Source organism: Mesoplodon bidens, assembly GCF_964165515.1.
Source record: "Mesoplodon bidens genome assembly, chromosome: 11".
NCBI lineage: Eukaryota > Metazoa > Chordata > Mammalia > Artiodactyla > Ziphiidae > Mesoplodon > Mesoplodon bidens.
Genome location: NC_138167.1, coordinates 81,985,021 through 82,005,064, shown reverse-complemented (window position 1 = coordinate 82,005,064; position 20,044 = coordinate 81,985,021). Strand labels below are relative to the sequence as shown.

Here is a 20,044-nt window from a genome sequence, read left to right as displayed (position 1 = left end):
TTAAATGCCATCAAATTAATGCCTGTATTTATTCAAGTTTCCTTTTTCTTTTCTTTGGTAATACAAACAATGCTGCCATGAGTGTCTTCTGCAAGACTCCTGGTACACATATATGAGTATCTGCATTTAAAATTTTATTAGACCCTGCCCAGGAATTTGCTTTCACAAGTGCTGTATGAGAATTCTGGTTTCTTCACATTATTAACAATATTTATTATTTTCAGATTTTAGTTTCTGTTAATTCCTGAGGAATGTGAAATGGTATTTCATTTTAAACTGCATTTATCTGATTTTTAATGATGCTAAAAAATTTTGGCCATTTGGGTTTCCTTTTCTGTGAGTTGCCTGTTGAAATTTTTTGTCCATGTTTCTGTTGAACTAGCTGACTTTTTCTTATTGATTACATAGTAGAGAAAAAATAATTTGTGTATTCTAAATATCTTTTCTCAGTCTATGGTTTGTCATTTAACTTTGTGTTTGGTGTCTTTTGTGATATAAAATTTTTTTAATTGAATGCAGTCCTAAGTGTCAGTATTTCCTTTATGAGTTTTGCTTTTCTTTTTTCACATATGGTTATTTTTCAAGGAAAGTATATTTGTATTCCAATTTTTTTTTTTTTTTTTACTTTCAGATAACTACCAAGTTGCCTTCCAGACTGCCTGTACATTCTCTTACCCTAGTGATGAGATATATGAGAATGTAGATACTGGGGAAAAAACCCCAATTAAAGTGGATATTACATGGATTCTTCTGCTGCGCTATTATATTCACCTGCAAAGAATTAATAATATGAGCAAACTGCTAGGTAGGCCTTTTCTGTGTTAAGAAAGAATATATTCCTTTCCAGGAATATATTGTTTAAACTTATTGTTTAAGTCATATTTCTTATTTAGAATTATAAAATACCTTTGACTTCTTTCTGAGTGAACTCTCATCAGAAGATGGAAATTTTAGGGGTTCTTAAACTGAGATACATGGACCTTTGGATAGAACTGTATTTCAATATATTTAAAAACGTCCTTAGAAGGAGGCATCCAGAGGCATCCCCCAAGACTGCCACAGTGGTGTGTGGGTCAAAACGTTTAAGAATCAGAGTGACCATAATGTGACAGCTTATAAAATGAACAAGATGAAATATTGGCTTTAAGGAGAGAGTGTTCCAGTATCCAGTATGTAAAGGGGAAGATAGGATATTTAACTCCACGAAGTTTTGGATTTTGTTCAGTTTTTTTCTTTTAAATCATTGATGTTATCTAAAGAATATCCAGAAAAACTTGTATAATCTGCTTTAAATCAGTTCCTCCTATGTTTTTGTGACAATGTGTTTATCTGTGCCCATAAAATTGGTGATTCAGTGTTGCTTATTGGCAAACTTGACCATGCCAGCGCCCAGTGATGGAGAAGCCAGCAGGGCAAATAGGCCGAGTCACGGAGTGGCTTAGCATGGTTATTGGGAGTTAGCGATGGGATGGACAAGCACTCGGAAAGGTGTTGGGTAGAAGGTGCATCGTGATGGGGCCAAGAGTTCAATGTCAAGGAAGTGGACATGAGCCAGTGCAGCAGGCTCTGGTGATGCCCTCCCCCTTATCAACTCAGCTCACTTCTGGATTCACCTGCTGGTGCTTCCCATGTCAATTGCCCACATTTTACTGCTTTCTGCTCTGGGCTTTCTCAGAAGTTACTACGGCCCAGCATGCAAGCAGGACAGCCTGGAAGTACCAGGGATTCCACACACTCAGCAGTAACCTGAGGTAGGGAACTGGTAGATAGTTGTAACACTGATGGAACAATGTTACATGTTTTTTCCAGGAGGTCCTCAGCAGGACTGAGCCCTCCTTGTCCATAGCTGTAGCCCTTTCATAACGCACTCTCATTGGCTCTTTTCTTCTCTCTATCACACTTTTCCCGTTCTCTCACTTGACATCGGTTTTCAAACAAATTACCTGCACCTACATTTTTGCTTTAAGTTTTTCTGGGGGGAAAACCCAAAATAAGCTAGATAGAATATTTTGCGTTGTTAAGCTTGGCCAGAAGCAATTCTATTAGTGTATAATCTTGAAAAATGGAGGAAGGTCATGGGCAGCCACTAGCTGAGGTAGGGATATACAGGAATAAAGTTAATGAGCAAAGGCCAACGATAGTGAGACCATTTTGTTATCTAACATGACTCTATATTAGTGTTTTGGTTTTTTTTTTTTTCCTTTAAGCATCTCTGAAGCCAGGATCTGGAATGTCTTTGCCAGATGACACACTTCTCACTTCTCTTTTCAACTCTGGATTGATTTTGCGCCAAAAAGAAATGCATTTTTTCCTTAAAAGATTCTTACAGCTATATTCTTCTTCTTGTATTGATGAATTTCCAAAAGAACTATTTCAAGTCATAGAAAATCCATCTTTTCCAGAAGAATTCTTATATGACTCATCAAGCAAGGTAATGTTTTAAAATGTTATATGTTTTTGTAAGACTCCTTATATTTCCGAAAGAAGCACATTAACCTCAATGCTGGCACAAAGGTTTCTAGTTCCCTCAGAGTTCCTGGGAAGGCTTGTTTCTGTTTTACCAGAGAGAGGCCAACCAGACATCCTGGATTTTCTCTTTTCTTATGTCCTGTTCTGCTGCTCTCATAAATCTTCAAAATGTCTCAGAATTTTCTATATTCCTACACATAACAGTATCTCTCAGGGAGTCATTTTGCCAAGAAGTTATACAAATTTCAATATAATCACCCAATAAGAAAACTAGACTGAGTTTCTAAATCTATGTCCAATTTCTGTACCTTTGTTTTACACATGTAATAAAAAAAATTCATTCTGTGTATTTTTTGCAATCACGATTGTGATAAATAGTAAAGGGAAGGTTTTTTAAGTAAAGTTAAAAGCTTGAAGCTTTGTTTTTTTTGAGGGGGGGGCAAGTGTTATTAAATTGGATGGGCTTTCCCAAAATATGTAATATGGAAACTTCTTTTAAGTTACCTATTGAAGATACATAAAAAGAGGAGTATGAATGAAGTTTTTTTTTAAGCTACTGGGGTCTTGAATAATAGTAGTTTTAAAATATACTATCAAAATGGATGAATTGGAAGACACGGAAACAGTACAGAGTTTTAGTAAAAATAGAGATTTGTTTCAAATTTGGTATATTCAACAAGCATATGTTGAATACTAACAATATGCCAGACACTCTTAGTTGGTAGAGGAAGCGGGAATGGATAAGTCATAGTCGCAGTGCATAGCTCTGGTGTGGTAGCAGAGAGAGATGGGTAGAGTTATAGCAGAAAGGAAAATTGCAGCACTTCAGGAATGCTTTTAAAGAGAAAATGGCAGGGTTAACAGCAGGAAGAATATGAAAATTATAAAGTTATTTCTACTGTCAGTAGCGTGTAGGGCTGATTGGCAAAGTGTAAACGAAAGGCAGTTATCCAAGAAAGAGCTGATGAAGTAATCAAGCTTATGACCATAGGAATGGAAAGGAAGAGATGGATGTAAAAGATATGGCTTCAGTAAAATTGAAAACAAAACAAAACAAAACAGCCTAGTGACCCCGTGGAGATGGAAAGTGAAGACAAGAGAATGATCAATGTTTATTTCATCATTTGGAACCTCTGTGATCATTAGAGCATGGTAACACCATTAGCAGATACAGTGGAGGCGAGAGGGTGAGAATGTTTGTGGAGAAGGCTGGTATGTTCAGCTCTGAGATACAGAGTTTGAGATTATACTAGAAAACTTAAGAGGACATAACGTAAGTTTTCAATATGTATTTGTGAAATGAATAAATCAAATCATTTGCATAGAATTCTTTCTAAAATAGGAAAAAAAACATTCATTTATTTTGAATTATCTTGACTTTGGACTTCACCATACAGTACTTTAATTTTTATAATTATAGACTTGCCCATACCAGACACATTCATGTTTCTGTTTTCAACTATCCAAGAGAAGTGACCTGAAAATGTGGCTTGTTCCAAATGGGAACGTTTTCTCATTTTATCCTACTGGAGTATAGTAACCTTATGTTTGGGGTAAATAATAATAAAATTATTATTTTTTTAAAATCATTCTTTGGAACAAGAGAGTAGGGTGACTGTGAATAAACTGTGATTTTAAAAAGTAGTGGAAAGACCAACTAAGGAATATTTAAGAATTCAGTTAAAGAAGTGATCCTCAATTGGGGTTATGGAGTTGGCACCAGGGAGGTGTATTGGAATACACATACGAGGATTTTTCAAATTACTTTCTGGATTCTGGGGTATTGGGATGGCCAATACACAGCATTTCCATTTCCTGCCCTAGATTCTAAATCTTTGAGAAATAAAAGAGTAAGCCATGGTGGAATTAATAAATACCCAACTTTATGAATCACAAAGTTGATATTGTAGGATATGGTTTACATTTACTGGTAAATGGTCTCCCTAGTCGTGATTAGCAAAGTTTACAGTTCTACCAATCCAGGCTTGGGGGTTTTGGCAGGGAGGGGGATCATTGCAGGCCTACTTAAAATCTGTGGGGACAGAAACCCTTTAAAATCTGTTGCATGAAGGAGCAGAGACTGTTCACTCCCTACAAACAGTATGCTCCGAAGCAGAGAGAGCAGAATAATGCATATTCAAAATTCTTTTTCTCAAATTCACCAATCAAGTAATTCTCTTGAGGGAGAGGAGTGAGAGGAGGTGGAAAGGCCAGGAATGTATCGTTAATGTCTGGCCCTCCACAGTGCAGGAAACTGTGGAGTGGGGTCACATCGTTTCCATCTAACACCAGAGTCTGGTTCACCCATCCTCGGAACTGAGACTACCTTGAGGTTTACTACCACATGTCCCAGACACTTCAGGTGTTTTGGAGTAAGGGAGAGAGAATGGGAAGGTTGAGAACTATAGTTTCGATGGATGTATTCTTGTGAATATTTTATAAGAGTTTGGAAACTGATATGTGTGATTTTGTAAATACTGCTCTGAAAGGAGCTTTGCTTGAATATTTCAATATTAAGGGCAGCCTATCATTATCCAGTTCCTAAGGATGACGCTCCAAACGTACAACCTTGAATACAGTGTAAATATCAATACATGTGATATTTTGAATGGTAGCAATATTATCAAAGAGTTGTTTTACCTGCTCTTTTTTTGGGGGGGGGATATAATTAGTGTAACACTCTCCCAGGATAATCAGCTCTGGAGATCACTGTCGCTTGCCTGACAGGTGCAAGCCACCCAATCATGTGTTTGTTTCACTGGGGTAGACAGAAAATGAGCATAAAGCCTTTGGATTTTTAAAAAAATAAACTCCAAGCTTGGCTGATTTTTATAATAACATTTTTGAGCCTTTAATCACTCAGGAGGCTATTTCAGTCAAACTCTTTCCATACTTTGATACAATCTGCTTTTCCCCCACAAAGAAGTAGATGCCTTTCCAGGACCATCATTGCTACATGTCATCCTCATCAGCTTTGTGAAGCTGTATGTTGTCAAGTCTATTGAAGCTTAGTGATGGAAAAACAAAAGTGCTAAACAAATTACATTAAAAATTCCAAAAAAACAAAAAGGACATGATTAAAATGCTGCACAATGCTGAGTTATTCATGTTTAGACCGTGACAGACTGCATAAGGTCAAATATTTGATTAGTGCAAAGTGATTTGTTGTTTATAGGATGTGGCGAACAAGAGTGCTTCTGGTAGGTCTGTTGTTTCATTCCTTTCAAACAATAAATCAAACATATCAAAAGTACTCAGTATATAGCCCATCGACTAGCTTATGTAATTAATCTCATTAGCAATTAGATATTACATTTTTAAAAAGTGAATAGAGGGGTTCCCTGGTGGCGCAGTGGTTGAGAGTCCGCCTGCCGATGCAGGGGATGTGGGTTCATGCCCCGGTCCGGGAGGATCCCGCATGCCGCGGAGCGGCTGGGCCCGTGAGCCGTGGCCGCTGGGCCTGCGCGTCCGGAGCCTGTGCTCCACGACGGGAGAGGCCACGGCAGTGAGAGGCCCGCGTACCGCAAAAAAAAAAAAAAAAAAAGTGAATAGAAAATTCATAATATAAATATAAATATAAAAAATATTTATAGGACATTCCATCCAAAAACAGCAGATTACACTTTCTTCTCAAGTGCATAAGGAACATTCTCCAGGATAGATCACATCTTGGGTCACAAATCAAGCCTCAGTAAATTTAAGAAAATTGAAATCATATCAAGCATCTTTTCTGACCACAGCACTATGAGATTAGAAATGAATTACAGGGAAAAAAACGTAAAAAACACAAACACATGGAGGCTAAACAATATGTTACTAAATAACCAAGAGATCACTGAAGAAATCAAAGAGGAAATCAAAAAATACCTAGAGACAAATGACAATGAAAACACGATGATCCAAAACCTATGGGATGCAGCAAAAGCAGTTCTAAGAGGGAAGTTTATAGCTATACAAGCCTACCTCAAGAAACAAGAAAAATCTCAAGTAAACAACCTAACCTTACACCTAAAGGAACTAGAGAAAGAAGAACAAATAAAACCCAAAGTTAACAGAAGGAAAGAAATCATAACGATCAGAGCAGAAATAAATGAAATAGAAACAAAGAAAACAATAGGAAAGATCAATAAAACTAAAACCTGGTTCTTTGAGAAGATAAAATTGATAAACCACTAGGCAGACTCATCAAGAAAAAGAGGGAGAGGACTCAAATCAATAAAATTAGAAATGAAAAAGGAGAAGTTACAACAGACACCGCAGATATACAAAGCATCCTAAGAGACTACTACAAGCAACTCTGCCAATAAAATGGACAACCTGGAAGAAATGGACAAATTCTTAGAAAGGTATAACCTTCCAATACTGAACCAGGGAGAAACAGAAAATATGAACAGGCGAATTCAAGTAATGAAATTGAAACTGTGATTAAAAATCTTCCAACAAACAGAAGTCCAGGACCAGATGGCTTCACAGGTGAATTCTATCCAACATTTAGAGAAGAGCTAACACCCATCCTTCTCAAACTCTTCCAAAAAATTGCAGAGGAAGGAACACTCCCAAACTCATTCGATGAGGCCACCATCACCCTGATACAAAAACCAGACAAAGATACTACAAAAAAAGAAAATTACAGACCAATACCACTGATGAATATAGATGCAAAAATCCTCAACAAAATACTAGCAAACAGAATCCAGCAACATATTAAAAGGATCATACACCATGATCAAGTGGGGTTTATCCCAGGGATGCAAGGATTCTTCAATATACGCAAATCAATCAATGTGATACACCATATTAGCAAACTGAAGAATAAAAACCATATGATCATCTCAGTAGATGCAGAAAAAGCTTTTGACAAAATTAAACACCCATTTATGATAAAAACTCTGCAGAAAGTGGGCATAGACGGAACCTACCTCAACATAATAAAGGTCATATACGACAAACCCACAGCAAACATCATTCTCAATGGTGAAAAACTGAAAGCATTTCCTCTAAGATCAGGAACAAGACAAGGATGTCCACTCTCACCACTATTATTCAACATAGTTTTGGAAGTCCTAGACATGGCAATCAGAGAAGAAAAAGACACAAAAGGAATTCAAATTGGAAAAGAAGAAGTAAAATTGTTACTGTTTGCATATGACATGATACTATACATAGAGGCTCCTAAAAATGCCACCAGAAAACTACTAGAGCTTATCAATGAATTTGGTAAAGTTGCAGGGTACAAAATTAATGCATAGAAATCTCTTGCATTCCTATACACTAATGATGAAAAATCTGAAAGAGAAATTATGGAAGCACTCCCATTTACCATTGCAACAAAAAGAATAAAATACCTAGGAATAAACCTACCTAGGGAGACAAAAGACCTGTATGCAGAAAACTATAAGACACTGATGAAAAAAACTATAAGACACTGATGATACAACCAGATGGAGACATATACCATGTTCTTGGATTGGAAGAATCAATATTGTGAAAATGACTGTACTACCCAAAGCAATCTACATATTCAGTGCAATCCCTATCAAATTACCAATGGCATTTTTAATGTAACTAGAACAAATCATCTTAAAATTTGTATGGAGTCACAAAAGACCCCGAATAGCCAAAGCAGTCTTGACGGAAAAAAAACGGAGCTGGAGGAATCAGGCTCCCTAACTTCAGACTATACTACAAAGCTACAGTAATCAAGACAATATGGTACTGGCACAAAAACAGAAACATAGATCAATGGAACAAGATAGAAAGCCCAGAGATAAACCCACGCACCTATGGTCAACTAATCTATGACAAAGGAGGCAAAGATAAACAATGGAGAAAAGACAGTATCTTCAATAAGTGGTTCTGGGAAAACTGGGCAGCTACATGCAAAAGAATGAAATTAGAACACTCCCTAACACCATACACAAAAATAAACTCAAAATGGATTCGAGACCTAAATGTAAGACCGGACACTATAAAACTCTTAGAGGAAAACATAGGAAGAACACTCTTTGACATAAATCACAGCAAAATCTTTTTTGATCCACCTCCTAGAGTAATGGAAATAAAAACAAAAATAAACAAATGGGACCTAATGAAACTTCAAAGCTTTTGCACAGCAAAGGAAACCATAAACAAGACGAAAAGACAACCCTCAGAATGGGAGAAAATATTTGCAAACGAATCAACGGACAAAGGATTAATCTCCAAGATATATAAACAGCTCATGCAGCTCAATATTAAAGAAACAAACAACCCAATCCAAAAATGGGCAGAAGACCTAAATAGACATTTCTCCAAAGAAGACATGCAGATGGCCAAGAAGCACATGAAAAGCTGCTCAACATCACTAATTATTCGAGAAATGCAAATCAAAACTACAATGAGGTATCACCTCACACCAGTTAGAATGGGCATCATCAGAAAATCTACAAACCGAAAATACTGGAGAGAGTGTGGAGAAAAGGGAACCCTCTTGCACTGTTAGTGGGAATGTAAATTGATACAGCCACTATGGAGAACAGTATAGGGGTTCCTTAAAAAACTAAAAATAGAATTACCATATGACACAGCAATCCCACTACTGGGCATATACCCAGAGAAAACCATAATTCAAAAAGACACATGCACCCCAATGTTCATTGCAGCACTATTTGCAATAGCCAGGTCATGGAAGCACCCGAAATGCCCATCCACAGATGGGCATAAAGAAGAGGTGGTACATATATACAACGGGATATTACTCAGCCATAAAAAAGAATGAGTCATTTGTTGAGACGTGGATGGATCTTGAGACTGTCATACAGAGTGAAGTAAGTCAGGAAGAGAAAAACAAATATCATATATTAACACATGTATGTGGAACCTAGAAAAATGGTACAGATGAACTGGTTTGCAGGGCAGAAGTTGAGACACAGATGTAGAGAACAAACGTATGGACACCAAGGGGGGAAAACCACGGTGGGGTGGGGATGGTGGTGTGCTGAATTGGGCGATTGGGATTGACATGTATACACTGATGTGTATAAAATTGATGACTAATAAGAACCTGCAGTATAACCAAACAAACAAACATAAAAACCCTAATACTCAACTTTCTTTGGATTATTTGTATAGAAATATGTTAATATAAGTGTTTCAGACATTACATGAAATTTCTAAAAAAAAAAAAAAGTACTCAGTGTATAGCCCATCGACTAGCTTATGTAATTAATACCATTAGCAATTAGATATTACGTTTTTAAAAAGTGAATAGAAAATTAAATGCCCTATTTTAAAATTGATTTCTGTTACAGTTTATTATTATTAGGCCATCATGCTAATAAATGCTATATATATTGAAATAGAAGGTATTTGCTTTTTATTTTTCTCCACTTAGCTAGTTATTAAATATGAATTCTTTGCTAAAATAGAGCCTCTGAGGGGCGCTCAGATATGAAAAAATGTGAGAACTTTTTTCTGAATCAATTATTTACCTGATTTTTTGGTGAACTGCCTGACGTAGAATTAATCTTTATTAAACACTTTTAAATGATTGTTTAACCCTAATAATCTTATTTTTTATGCATTTTGGTCATGTTTTTAGTATCATAGTGCTAATAAATGAGGATTCTGGCTTATCATATCCCTTTATGATAGTCTGTAGACATTTTTAAATAGTTTTCACCTTTGATAGTACCTTTCAGTCCAGACATGTTTTTTCTTTTATCGGTAGACAACTTGAAAGGTCAATGTATTTATTTCTCTCTTTATTTTTATTTTGAAGACTTTGCATTGACAGTCTTCTATTGTATCTTGAATAGACTCAGAAATGGAAGGTACAAAGTGTTATAGAAACACCAGGCATTTCTTTCTAGCCACTGACATGTTCCCCTTGGTCACCAAGCCTTTGAGACACCTTAGATGTCAAGAGTTTAGTAGAAGAACTGCTTTCCAGCTACCATGCTGTAATCTTGGGAATAACAAGAAATTAATTTTGAAAATAGTTTGTACTCCATTGAAGAAAAGCCTTTATAGAGTTGAGATATTATTATCACCATTATTATTTCTCTGGCTAGACTCTTATTTTGTTGATAGCATTCATGTTTTACTTTCTTAGCTACGTTAAAAAACTAAGTAAATATTTTATGAAGTTGCCAATTGCAGTCTACACATTTATGTTTCTTGAAAACTCCTGATTCAGGGACCAAGTTCCATCAGATGGGCTGGGCCCAGATCCACCAAGACTAAACTTACAAATCAGCTACATTCATTTAAAGAGGGAATGAGAGTAATGGATTTTAACCTCTTAGAGCAAAAACTCTTGTCTTATTTTGCACACAGTACTGCAAAGAATGCTGTTAGAAAGTGGATAATAAATTGTAACCAAACCCTCAGTATATTCACCAGTGAATAAACAAGAAGAAAAGCAGAAGATGTTCTTAGACTACATGGTGACCTTGAGACTGAAATGATAGATCTTTACGCTTGAATAGTCACCAAAGTGGAAGACATTTGTTGAGTTCACTGGGTTCTGAAATATATTTTTTCTATAAAAGAATCTTCTCTGTGGTAATCCGGGGCAGTTTTAAGACCTACATCCATAAAACAAGCTGAGATGATTCCCTGAGTTTTCCAATAGTCAATATTGAATGAAAATTGAATGAATGTTTAAAATATTGAATAACTTCAGTACCAGCAATTAAGCTGATGTTTCTGTTTTTTCTCCAGTTAGGAACAACTGACAGTTCTCTACACTCCAATTTATCATTAAAACTCTCTGCCAGCCCATCATATGGAGATGTGGTGTCCTCAGTTGTAGCAACACAAGCTTTGAACAAAGAACTTTGCTTTCAGTGGTACATTCCTCCCCTGGAAAAACCTCCAAAGGAAACAGAACCTATGGTATGTAATATAATTATAAAGCTAAATCTTACATTTGGATATAAAGTTTAATGAAGCCATTATAACTTAAAGAGTAGAGAAGATCCTCTTATCATATAGACAGAAATATACAGCAATTTAGAATCTATGTTGTCTAGCAGAATGAATGTGAAATAATTAAGAGATCCTGGGAAAGTTGGATTTCATGTTGATCATTTTCTTTTTTCCTGAACTTAAAGAGAAACTTCCCAATGTGTCACCATTACATATGATGTTTAATATTTTTTTGTAGTTATCCTTTATCACATTAAGGAAATTTTTTCCTATTGCCACTTTAATAGGAAGTTTTATCCTGAATATTTTACTATATCTATTAAGAGGATTTTATCATTTATCTCTTTTAATATAATAATTGATTTTATAATGTTAAATCAGCCTTGTGCTCCTAAGATAAACTCAGATTGGTCATGATGTACTCATTTTACTAGATTCAGTTTGCTAATGTTTCATATCGAATTTTTGCCACTGTTTTCAAGAGTAATATTGGACTATAATTTTTCCTTTTTGTGCTATCCTTGTCAGATATTTTCTGTATGAGGCTTTTGCTAGGCTCATAAAATGTGCTGATAAATATAATCATGTTTTTCTGTTCTATGGTGAAGTTTGTGTAAGTTTGGAGTAAACTTTTTCCTCAGATATTTGCTAAGAGCTCATCAATAAAGCCCTTGTGTTTTTGTTGTGAGATAATATAAGACTACTGATGTAATTCTCCATAGTTAGAGGCAGTCTTTAAGCAATAGTACTAATGTACTGGTTATCAGAGCTGGTATCAGTTCTGATTGGGCTAATATCTGTTCTAATGGTTAGTGCCTTTGTCAAACCAAGTTTTAAGTATTCTAACTATCACCCCTGTTTATAGAACATTGGGATTTTATATTTCTTCTTGAGTCAGTTTTGCTTAAGTTGCTTTTTCTAGGAATTTTCCCATTTTATTTAAAATTTCTCTCATATTTTTAAGCTATCTGGTGTATTTGTAGTGAAGTATCCCTTTTCATGCCTTATATTGCTTATTTGTGCATTTTTTTCTTGGTCATTGTCACCAGAGATTTCTCATTAATTAGTTTTATTTCGTTAACCCTAAATATCTTTCTTCTACTGTTTTTATCATGTGTGTGTGTGTGTGTGTGTGTGTTCTTTTTCTAACTACTGACTTCTTGAGATAGATATTAGCTCAATATTTAGTTCTTTCTTTTCTAATCTATGCATTTTAAGGCTATCTGTTTCTCTCTAAATATTGCTTTGGCTTTATCCCACAAGTTTTATTATAGTATTATCATCATCTTTCAGTTAAAAATAACTTTTAAAGTTTCCATTGTGATTTCTTCTTTGACTCGTGGGTCATTGCAACATATGTTTCTTAAGTTACAAACTATATGAAGCTTTTCTAGTTATCTTTTGTTATTTATTCGTAGATTATTTTGTTCTGTGGTAATAAAAAAATGCTCTGTATGATTGATATTTGTTGAAGCTTGCTTTTTTTTGCCAGGAAGGTGTTTATTGCGTAAATATTCCATTGCTCTTAAAAAGAATGTGCTCTCCTCAGTTGTTGAGGCAGTGTTGATATATGTCCAATAGGTTAGTTTGTATAGCCTTGCTCAGATACTCTATATTCTTGGTGATTTTTCTATTTTTGTTTGAAAATCAAAACAAAAGATCCCACATGCCTCGGTGGGATTTATTATTTTTTTAATCAATTACTGTTGACCTTTGAACAACATAGGAGTCAGGGTGCTGACCTTCCTCACAGTTGAAAATCTATGTGTAACTTTACAGTTGGCTCTCCATATCCACATTTTGGATTCAGTCAGCCATGGATTGTGTAGTATAATCATACGTATTTATTGAAAAAATTCTCAGACCTGTGCAGTTCAAACCCGTGTGTTCAAGAGTCAACTGTACTGAGATTTTAACGTTTAATTCTCTCACTGAGATTGCTGTTGTTTTGTTTTTTCTTGTAGTTCTGTCAAATTTTACTTTACCTAATTGGAGGCTTTGTTCTTAGGTGCAAACAGATTAATAAGCATTGTGACTTCTTGGTGAATTCAGTGACTTCTGACCTTTTCGTAATAATGATTTTTCCCTCATAAAGTCTGCCTTGTTTGATATTACTAGAGGAAAGTGACTTTCTTGTGGTTGTTATTTTCATAATATTTCTTTTTCTAACCTTTTGCTTTCAACCCGTTTGTGTACTTGTGTTTTAATTTTTTTTCAAAATATTTATTTTATTTATTTATTTGTTTGGCTGCGCCAAGTCTTAGTTGTGGCACATGAGATCTTTCATTGCGGCGCTCAGGCTCTTCATTGCAGTGCACGGGCTTCTCTCTAGTTGTGGCATGCAGGCTCCAAAGTGCACGGGCTCAGTCGTTGCGGCATGCGGTCTTAGTTGCCCCGCAGCATGTGAGATCTTAGTTCTCAGGGATAGAACCCAAGTTCCCTACATTGGAAGGTGGATTCTTAACCACTGGACCACCAGGGAAGTCCCTTAATTGTATTTTTAAATAAAGGTATACACTTGGATATTTTAAAATGCAGTCTGACAATATTGTATTTTGACTAGAGAAGTTAGTCCATTCACACTTAATGTAAATAATAATATATTTGGTTTTAAATCTACCATATTATTTTGTGTTTTCACTTGTCTCAGATTTTCTGTTTTCCTCAGGTTTCCTGTCTTTCTCCCTTTTTTGGGATTGATTACTTTTTTCATTCATTTGTCCTCTCTGAACTTTGAAATTATGCACTCTTTTGCTGTGCTTTTAGTGGTTACCCTCGGGACAACATACATACTTAGCAAAGTCTAAAATTTCCTTTTTTTTTTTCCGAAAGATTTATTTATTTTTGGCTGTGTCAGGTCTTAGTTGCGGCACATGGGATCTTCGTTGAGGCATGTGGGATTCTTTTTCGTTGCAGTGCGCAGGCTCTTCATTATAGTGTGCAGGCTTCTCTCTAGTTGTGGCATGCGGGTTTTCTGTCTCTAGTTGTGGCTCCGGGGCTCCTGAGCGCGTGGGCTCTGTATTTGTGGCACATGGGCTCCAGAGCGCATGGGCTCTGTAGCTTGTGGCGCGTGGGCTCTAGTTGAGGCGTGCGATCTCAGTAGTGGTGGTGCATGGGTTTAGTTGCACCGCGCCATCTGGGATCCTAGTTCCCTGACCCGGGATCGAACCGGTGTCCCTGCATTGGAAGGTGGATTCTTTGCCGCTGGACCACCAGGGAAGTCCCAGTCTAAAGTTAATGAATGATCTTTATTCCTCTAATGACTTAAATGATATTATTGTACATTTTCTTTTTTTAACCAAAATATTATTTTGAATTGTTCTATACAAGAGTTATTTTCCTTTAGAATTTTCCACATATTCATCATTTGCTTTGCTTTCTACTCCCTCTTGCATTTTAGACATTCCATTTAGGATCACTTCTTTCTGTTGAAGTACATATTCTGGAATATCTTGTGGTGAGCATCTTGTGGAGGCAAACACTCTCAATTTTTGTTTTCCTGATAAATATCATTGTTTTACATTTATCTGTGAAATGAATTTTTATGGAGTAAAGAATTAAAGATAGGAAATTATTTTCTTTCAGTACATTCAAAATGTCATCTACTCATTTCCATTGTTCTCTTGAGAGTCAAATTGTTGCTTTAAAAATATTCTGGCTTCTTTCACGAGCCACTTTTGAGACTTTGTCTTTGCACAGTTTTACTGGGAATGGTTTTCTTTTATTTATTTTGCTTACATTAGTGTAGTGGTTAAGAACACAGACTCTAGAGCCCTCAGAATGGAGCAAATCAGACTCCTGTTTTGAGTCCCAGCTCTGTTACTTAGTAATTTTGTAAACTTCAGTGGATTCGTTAACTTTTCTGTATCATGGGTACCCTAGAGATAAGTGTGTAAACCCTCGACCTAAACAGTAGTTGTCATTTATTATTCTTATGTGAAATGATTTTCACATTATTATGCTGTTTGAAAGTTTAATAACTTCAAATACACATGTAATACACTTGGTAAGCATTACTTTAAAGCACCTTTTAAAGTTTACCAACATCTCCTTATACATACTTTAGCTGCCAACAATGGGCAGAAGAGAGAGTAAACTCTGCCTAACCAGCAAAAATTAAAGGGCATAGCCAATAGGAGAAAAAACTTAGTTTCTCTCTAAATGCTGTTTACAAATTTGTATCACATACAAAACTCCTTATTTTAATGTTTATTACCTTTATCTAACTCTATATCTGTATCCATATCTATGTTCATATACATGTATAGACATTTGCAACAGGGCTAACTGGGGAGCAGGAAGGGGGGCAAGTATTTGGGAGCAGTTCAGTATCAATGCCTGAACTCTGGGAGGCAGAACAGTGATTCCGATTCTAGGAGAGTCTTAAAGAGTCAAGCTTCTAAAAATGGGTCAGGGGGTCTAACTACCACCTTTTGCAGAGGAACCTTCCACTATAGCACTCCTTTGATTACTGCTCTCTCTAAGAAGAGCCTCAGGCTCTTTCCCATAAAACATTTGCCATATAGTTTTACCCTATTCAGTACTTTTTCTTTTTGCGGTACGCGGGCCTCTCACTGTTGTGGACTCTCCCGTTGCGGACCACAGGCTCCGGACGCGCAGGCTCAGTGACCATGGCTCACGGGCCCAGCCGCTCCGTGGCATGTGGGATCCTCCCGGACCGGGGCACGAATCTGCGTCCCCTGCATCGGCAGGTGGACTCTTAACCACTGCGCCACCACGGAAGCCCTATTCGGTACTTTTTATCTGTTTTTTTTGCCTCCTGCTATGGTCTCCTCCTGTACTTCCTACCTCTTGAGCTCTGTCCTCTCTAGCTGTGGCTCTGGTAACTTCTGCTGCTCCTTGACTCATGTGAACCGTGTCAGATGGTGAAACCTCCAGAGCCCACCTCTCTTTGCTCTCAAGCACGCTTCTCCCAATTGCCTCTTCATTCTTCTTCCTTAGGCTGGGAACCTGCTGCTAACTCTTGGTCAGTTATACATCCCTCCCACTCATACAAAAAAGAGAAACTTGAACACATCACTCCCCAGAAACATTTAAAGCTATTTCTCATATTTTGAAAGTACTCTCCTTCCCACCCTTTCCATACCCAATCCTTGCCAGATATTCCATATCCATTTTAAAATAATAAATCTTTGGTCTCTTTGGGGGAATTTAGTGCAGTAGTTTTCAAACCAAAGTTCCAAGAATACTCATGGGTCATGGAGTCAATATAGTGTGTCATGAGTAGTATCTTTTTAAAGAAATTAAATATAAGAAGGCAATATCAGAATGCATCACATACAGTAAGTGAAAATGTTGTTTTCTGAAACTTTTGTTTCATGACAGATACTGTTAAAAAGAACATTTCTAGATTGATGTTTGGCATCCTGACGAATTTGTTTACTTGCTGGCAAGAGAACCAATAAGCTGTGATAAAAGAGTGTATCCATTCAGAAAGGGTATGGAAGGATGACATTTTTGGGAAACAGATTGTTTACCCAAATAGTTAGTTTTAAAAAATGAGGAACAAAGTATAAAGTTCATTTCACAAGGTTGTAGAAATATCACATCCCTATCAGTCTGGGGCAGGATGATCTTGGGAGTTAATGTTAAGACTGCATCTGTGGCTGATCATTAGAGTAATGAGGTCTCATGAATCAACAGTCATGTCTGACAATTAGCATGGGCGCCTGAACTGGTGTCAGACAGAGATTAGAAGCGGAGTGCCAACTAACAGATTCTGATTTAAACAGGTTGCTTGAGTGATTTGCGTAAGCCACAAAGACACGGAACACACGTTTTTTTTTTAAATTAATTAATTTATTTTTGTCTGCACTGGATCTTCATTGCTGCGTGTGGGCTTTCTCTAGTTGTGGCGAACGGGGGCTACTCTTCGTTTTGGTGCGCGGGCTTCTCATTGGGGTGGCTTCTCTTGTTGCAGAGCACAGGCTCTAAGTGTGTGGGCTTCAGCCTGTGTGCCACAGGCTCTAGGGCACGTGGGCTCACGGGCTCTAGAGCGTAGGCTCAGTAGTTGTGTTGCACGGGCTTAGTTGCTCTGTGGCATGTGGGATCTTCCTGAACCAGGGCTCGAACCTGTGTCCCCTGCAATGGCAGGCGGATTCCTAACCCCTGCACCACCAGGGAAGCCCCCAGAACACACAGTTTTCCTATTTTGGTTCAGGGACATTTTTCCCCCTTTGACGGTGAGTATGTATGTATTGGGTCATGATAAAAGATTCAATCGCTGCTATAAATCTCAGCTACCAAATCAGGAAACGCTGACTTGGGAGGGCTGGATCTTCTCAGACCTAAGAGTCTGTTTTTCAGAAGATAACACTGAAATTTGTGTGATGCTTTAAATATTCATGTATGTGAGCATTCATCTATTTATTATCTTGGACCTTTAGTGTAGAGTTTAATGTTGGAAAACCTGGGTGAAGCTCATGAAACCCATAAGATAATAGCAATAATGAACACCAATGTAGAGCTTACTGTGTTCCAGGTATTTTACTTCATTAACTTCACAGCAACTCTATGAGGTAGGTACAGTCGTCCCTCAGTATTCACAGGGGATTGGTTCAGAACCCCCTCAGATACCAAAATCCATAGATGTCCAAGTCCTTTGTATAAAATGGCATAGTACTTGCATATAAACTATGCACATCCTCCTGTATACTTTAAATCATCTCTTCATTACTTATAAAACCTAATACAATATAAATGTTATGTAGATAGTTACCAGCACATGGCAAATTCAAATTTTCATTTTTGGAACTTTCTGGATTTTTAAAAATATTTTTGATTCACGGGATGTTGAATCCATGGATGCCGAACCCATGGATCCAAACGGCCGAGTATTATCATTAGCCCCATTTTACAAAAGAGGAAACTGAGACCCAGGATGGAGGAATGCTAGTTGACAATGAATCAGGATTGGAGCAACTCAACACATTGTTGAGTTGGAGGGAAGCAAACGACTGCAAAGGCTGTTGTGTTGACGGCAGCTGGACAGCCCAAGCATGTTCTTCAGAGGCCACAGAAGATGTAGGCAGACAAGCATGATCAAGTGCAAGAAGTCTGATCAAGCAAAGCACTGAAAAGCAAGACTCCATCTGGCAAGTAAAAACAGAAACTTGGATAGAGCTGAAATAGTTCTTGGAGATAAGTTTATTCAGAAGTCCAGCCAGTCTGGGAACAAGAAATATGGAGCCAGTGCTCTTTTCTGGAGGGCTTTAAATCCCTAAGAAGAGCAAGACTCTATTTTAGGGTCCCAAAGAAACAGGCTGTGCATTCAAGACAAGCTCAGGCCTAGCAGGATAGTGAAAGATGAGCTAGGGTTCCTGGGAAAATTATCAAGTCTTAACAAAAGCAAAAGCCCAGTGTTATCAACTTGGATGTCAGGAGTGCTATAACTTAGAGATCGTACAGATGCCCAGGACCTCCCTCTGAGGTCCTCTGGATTCTGGGACTTGTTGGCTAAGTGATTAACTAGAGCCTGGTCCTGCAGATGGGGCCCAAAATTACATCCAGCTTCTGGAAGCTGGGGAAGACAAAAGCTGCATAAAGGGAAGGCAGGCATCTGATAGTCCCTGGCCCTTGCAGAGTGTGGTCAGGAAACAGCCCCGCTGGCATCCCCTGGAAGCTCATTAGAAATGCAGAATCTCAGGTCTCACTTCAGACCCACTGAATCAGAATATTCGTTTTACTTGCACATTTTAGAATGTGCAAGTAATGTATGCACATTTAAGGTTGAGAAGCACTGGTCTAGGCTGGTGCTACCAGTGAACTTACAGCTCTCATGACTCTCCAAGAAGTTACTCCATTGCCAGTTTATATAGTGGGCTCTATTGGTAACCTCTGACTTTTGGTATCACCCAGGTCAAGTGTCAGAACTGAAAGGAAACTAGGAGAACACCTAATCGACATTCTAATTTTACAGATGAGGAAGAAAAGTTCCACAGGGGTAAAATGACTTGACCAACACCACAACTCATTAGTGACAAAAATAAGAATGGGAACCTAAGTCTTTTCATTCTTAATATTGATTTCTTTACAAACCACATATAGCTCAACTGCTTACTAACTAATGAATAAAGTATTTATTGAGTGCATACTTTGTGCCAAGTATTTTGTTAGGTGATTAATATATCAAGATGAGGAAATTACAAATCAGCTCCATCTAGTGGAAGAGGGATTCGTCTTTCACTGTTCCTGGGCGGTGAGGACAAGACGATTTTTTCTTTTTCTTTCTTTCTTTCTTTTTTTTTTAATTGAAGTAAAATTGTTTTACAATATTGTATTAATTTCAGGTGTACAACATAATGATTCCACATTTGTACACATTACAAAATAATCACCATGAAGAGTCTAGTTATCATCTGTCACCAGATGATATCCCTGTGACTCATTTATTTTGAAACTGCAAGTTTGTACCTCTTAATCTCCCCCATCTATTTCACTCATCCCCCAACCCCTCTCCCCTCTGGCAACCACAAGTTTATTCTCTGTACCTATGAGTCTGTTTCTGTTTTGTTATATTTGATCACTTGTTTTGTTTTTTAGAGTCCACATGTAAGTGAAATCACATGGTATTTGTCTTTCTCCGTCTGACTTATTTCACTTAGCATACTACCCTCTAGGTCCATCCAAGTTGTCCCAAATGGCA

The 20,044-nt window shown here is 37.2% G+C and overlaps 1 protein-coding gene across 1 annotated transcript in view; it reads left to right on the top strand.

Annotated features, from left to right (window-relative positions):
- Positions 1-20,044, top strand: part of CFAP54 (cilia and flagella associated protein 54) — a gene marked incomplete at its 5' end in the record, with an annotated part of 331,419 nt that overhangs the window by 254,882 nt on the left and 56,493 nt on the right. The window contains 3 exon segments of the mRNA XM_081249749.1: positions 632-805; positions 2,208-2,431; positions 11,173-11,346. Coding sequence (XP_081105875.1) covers positions 632-805; positions 2,208-2,431; positions 11,173-11,346 — 572 coding nt within the window.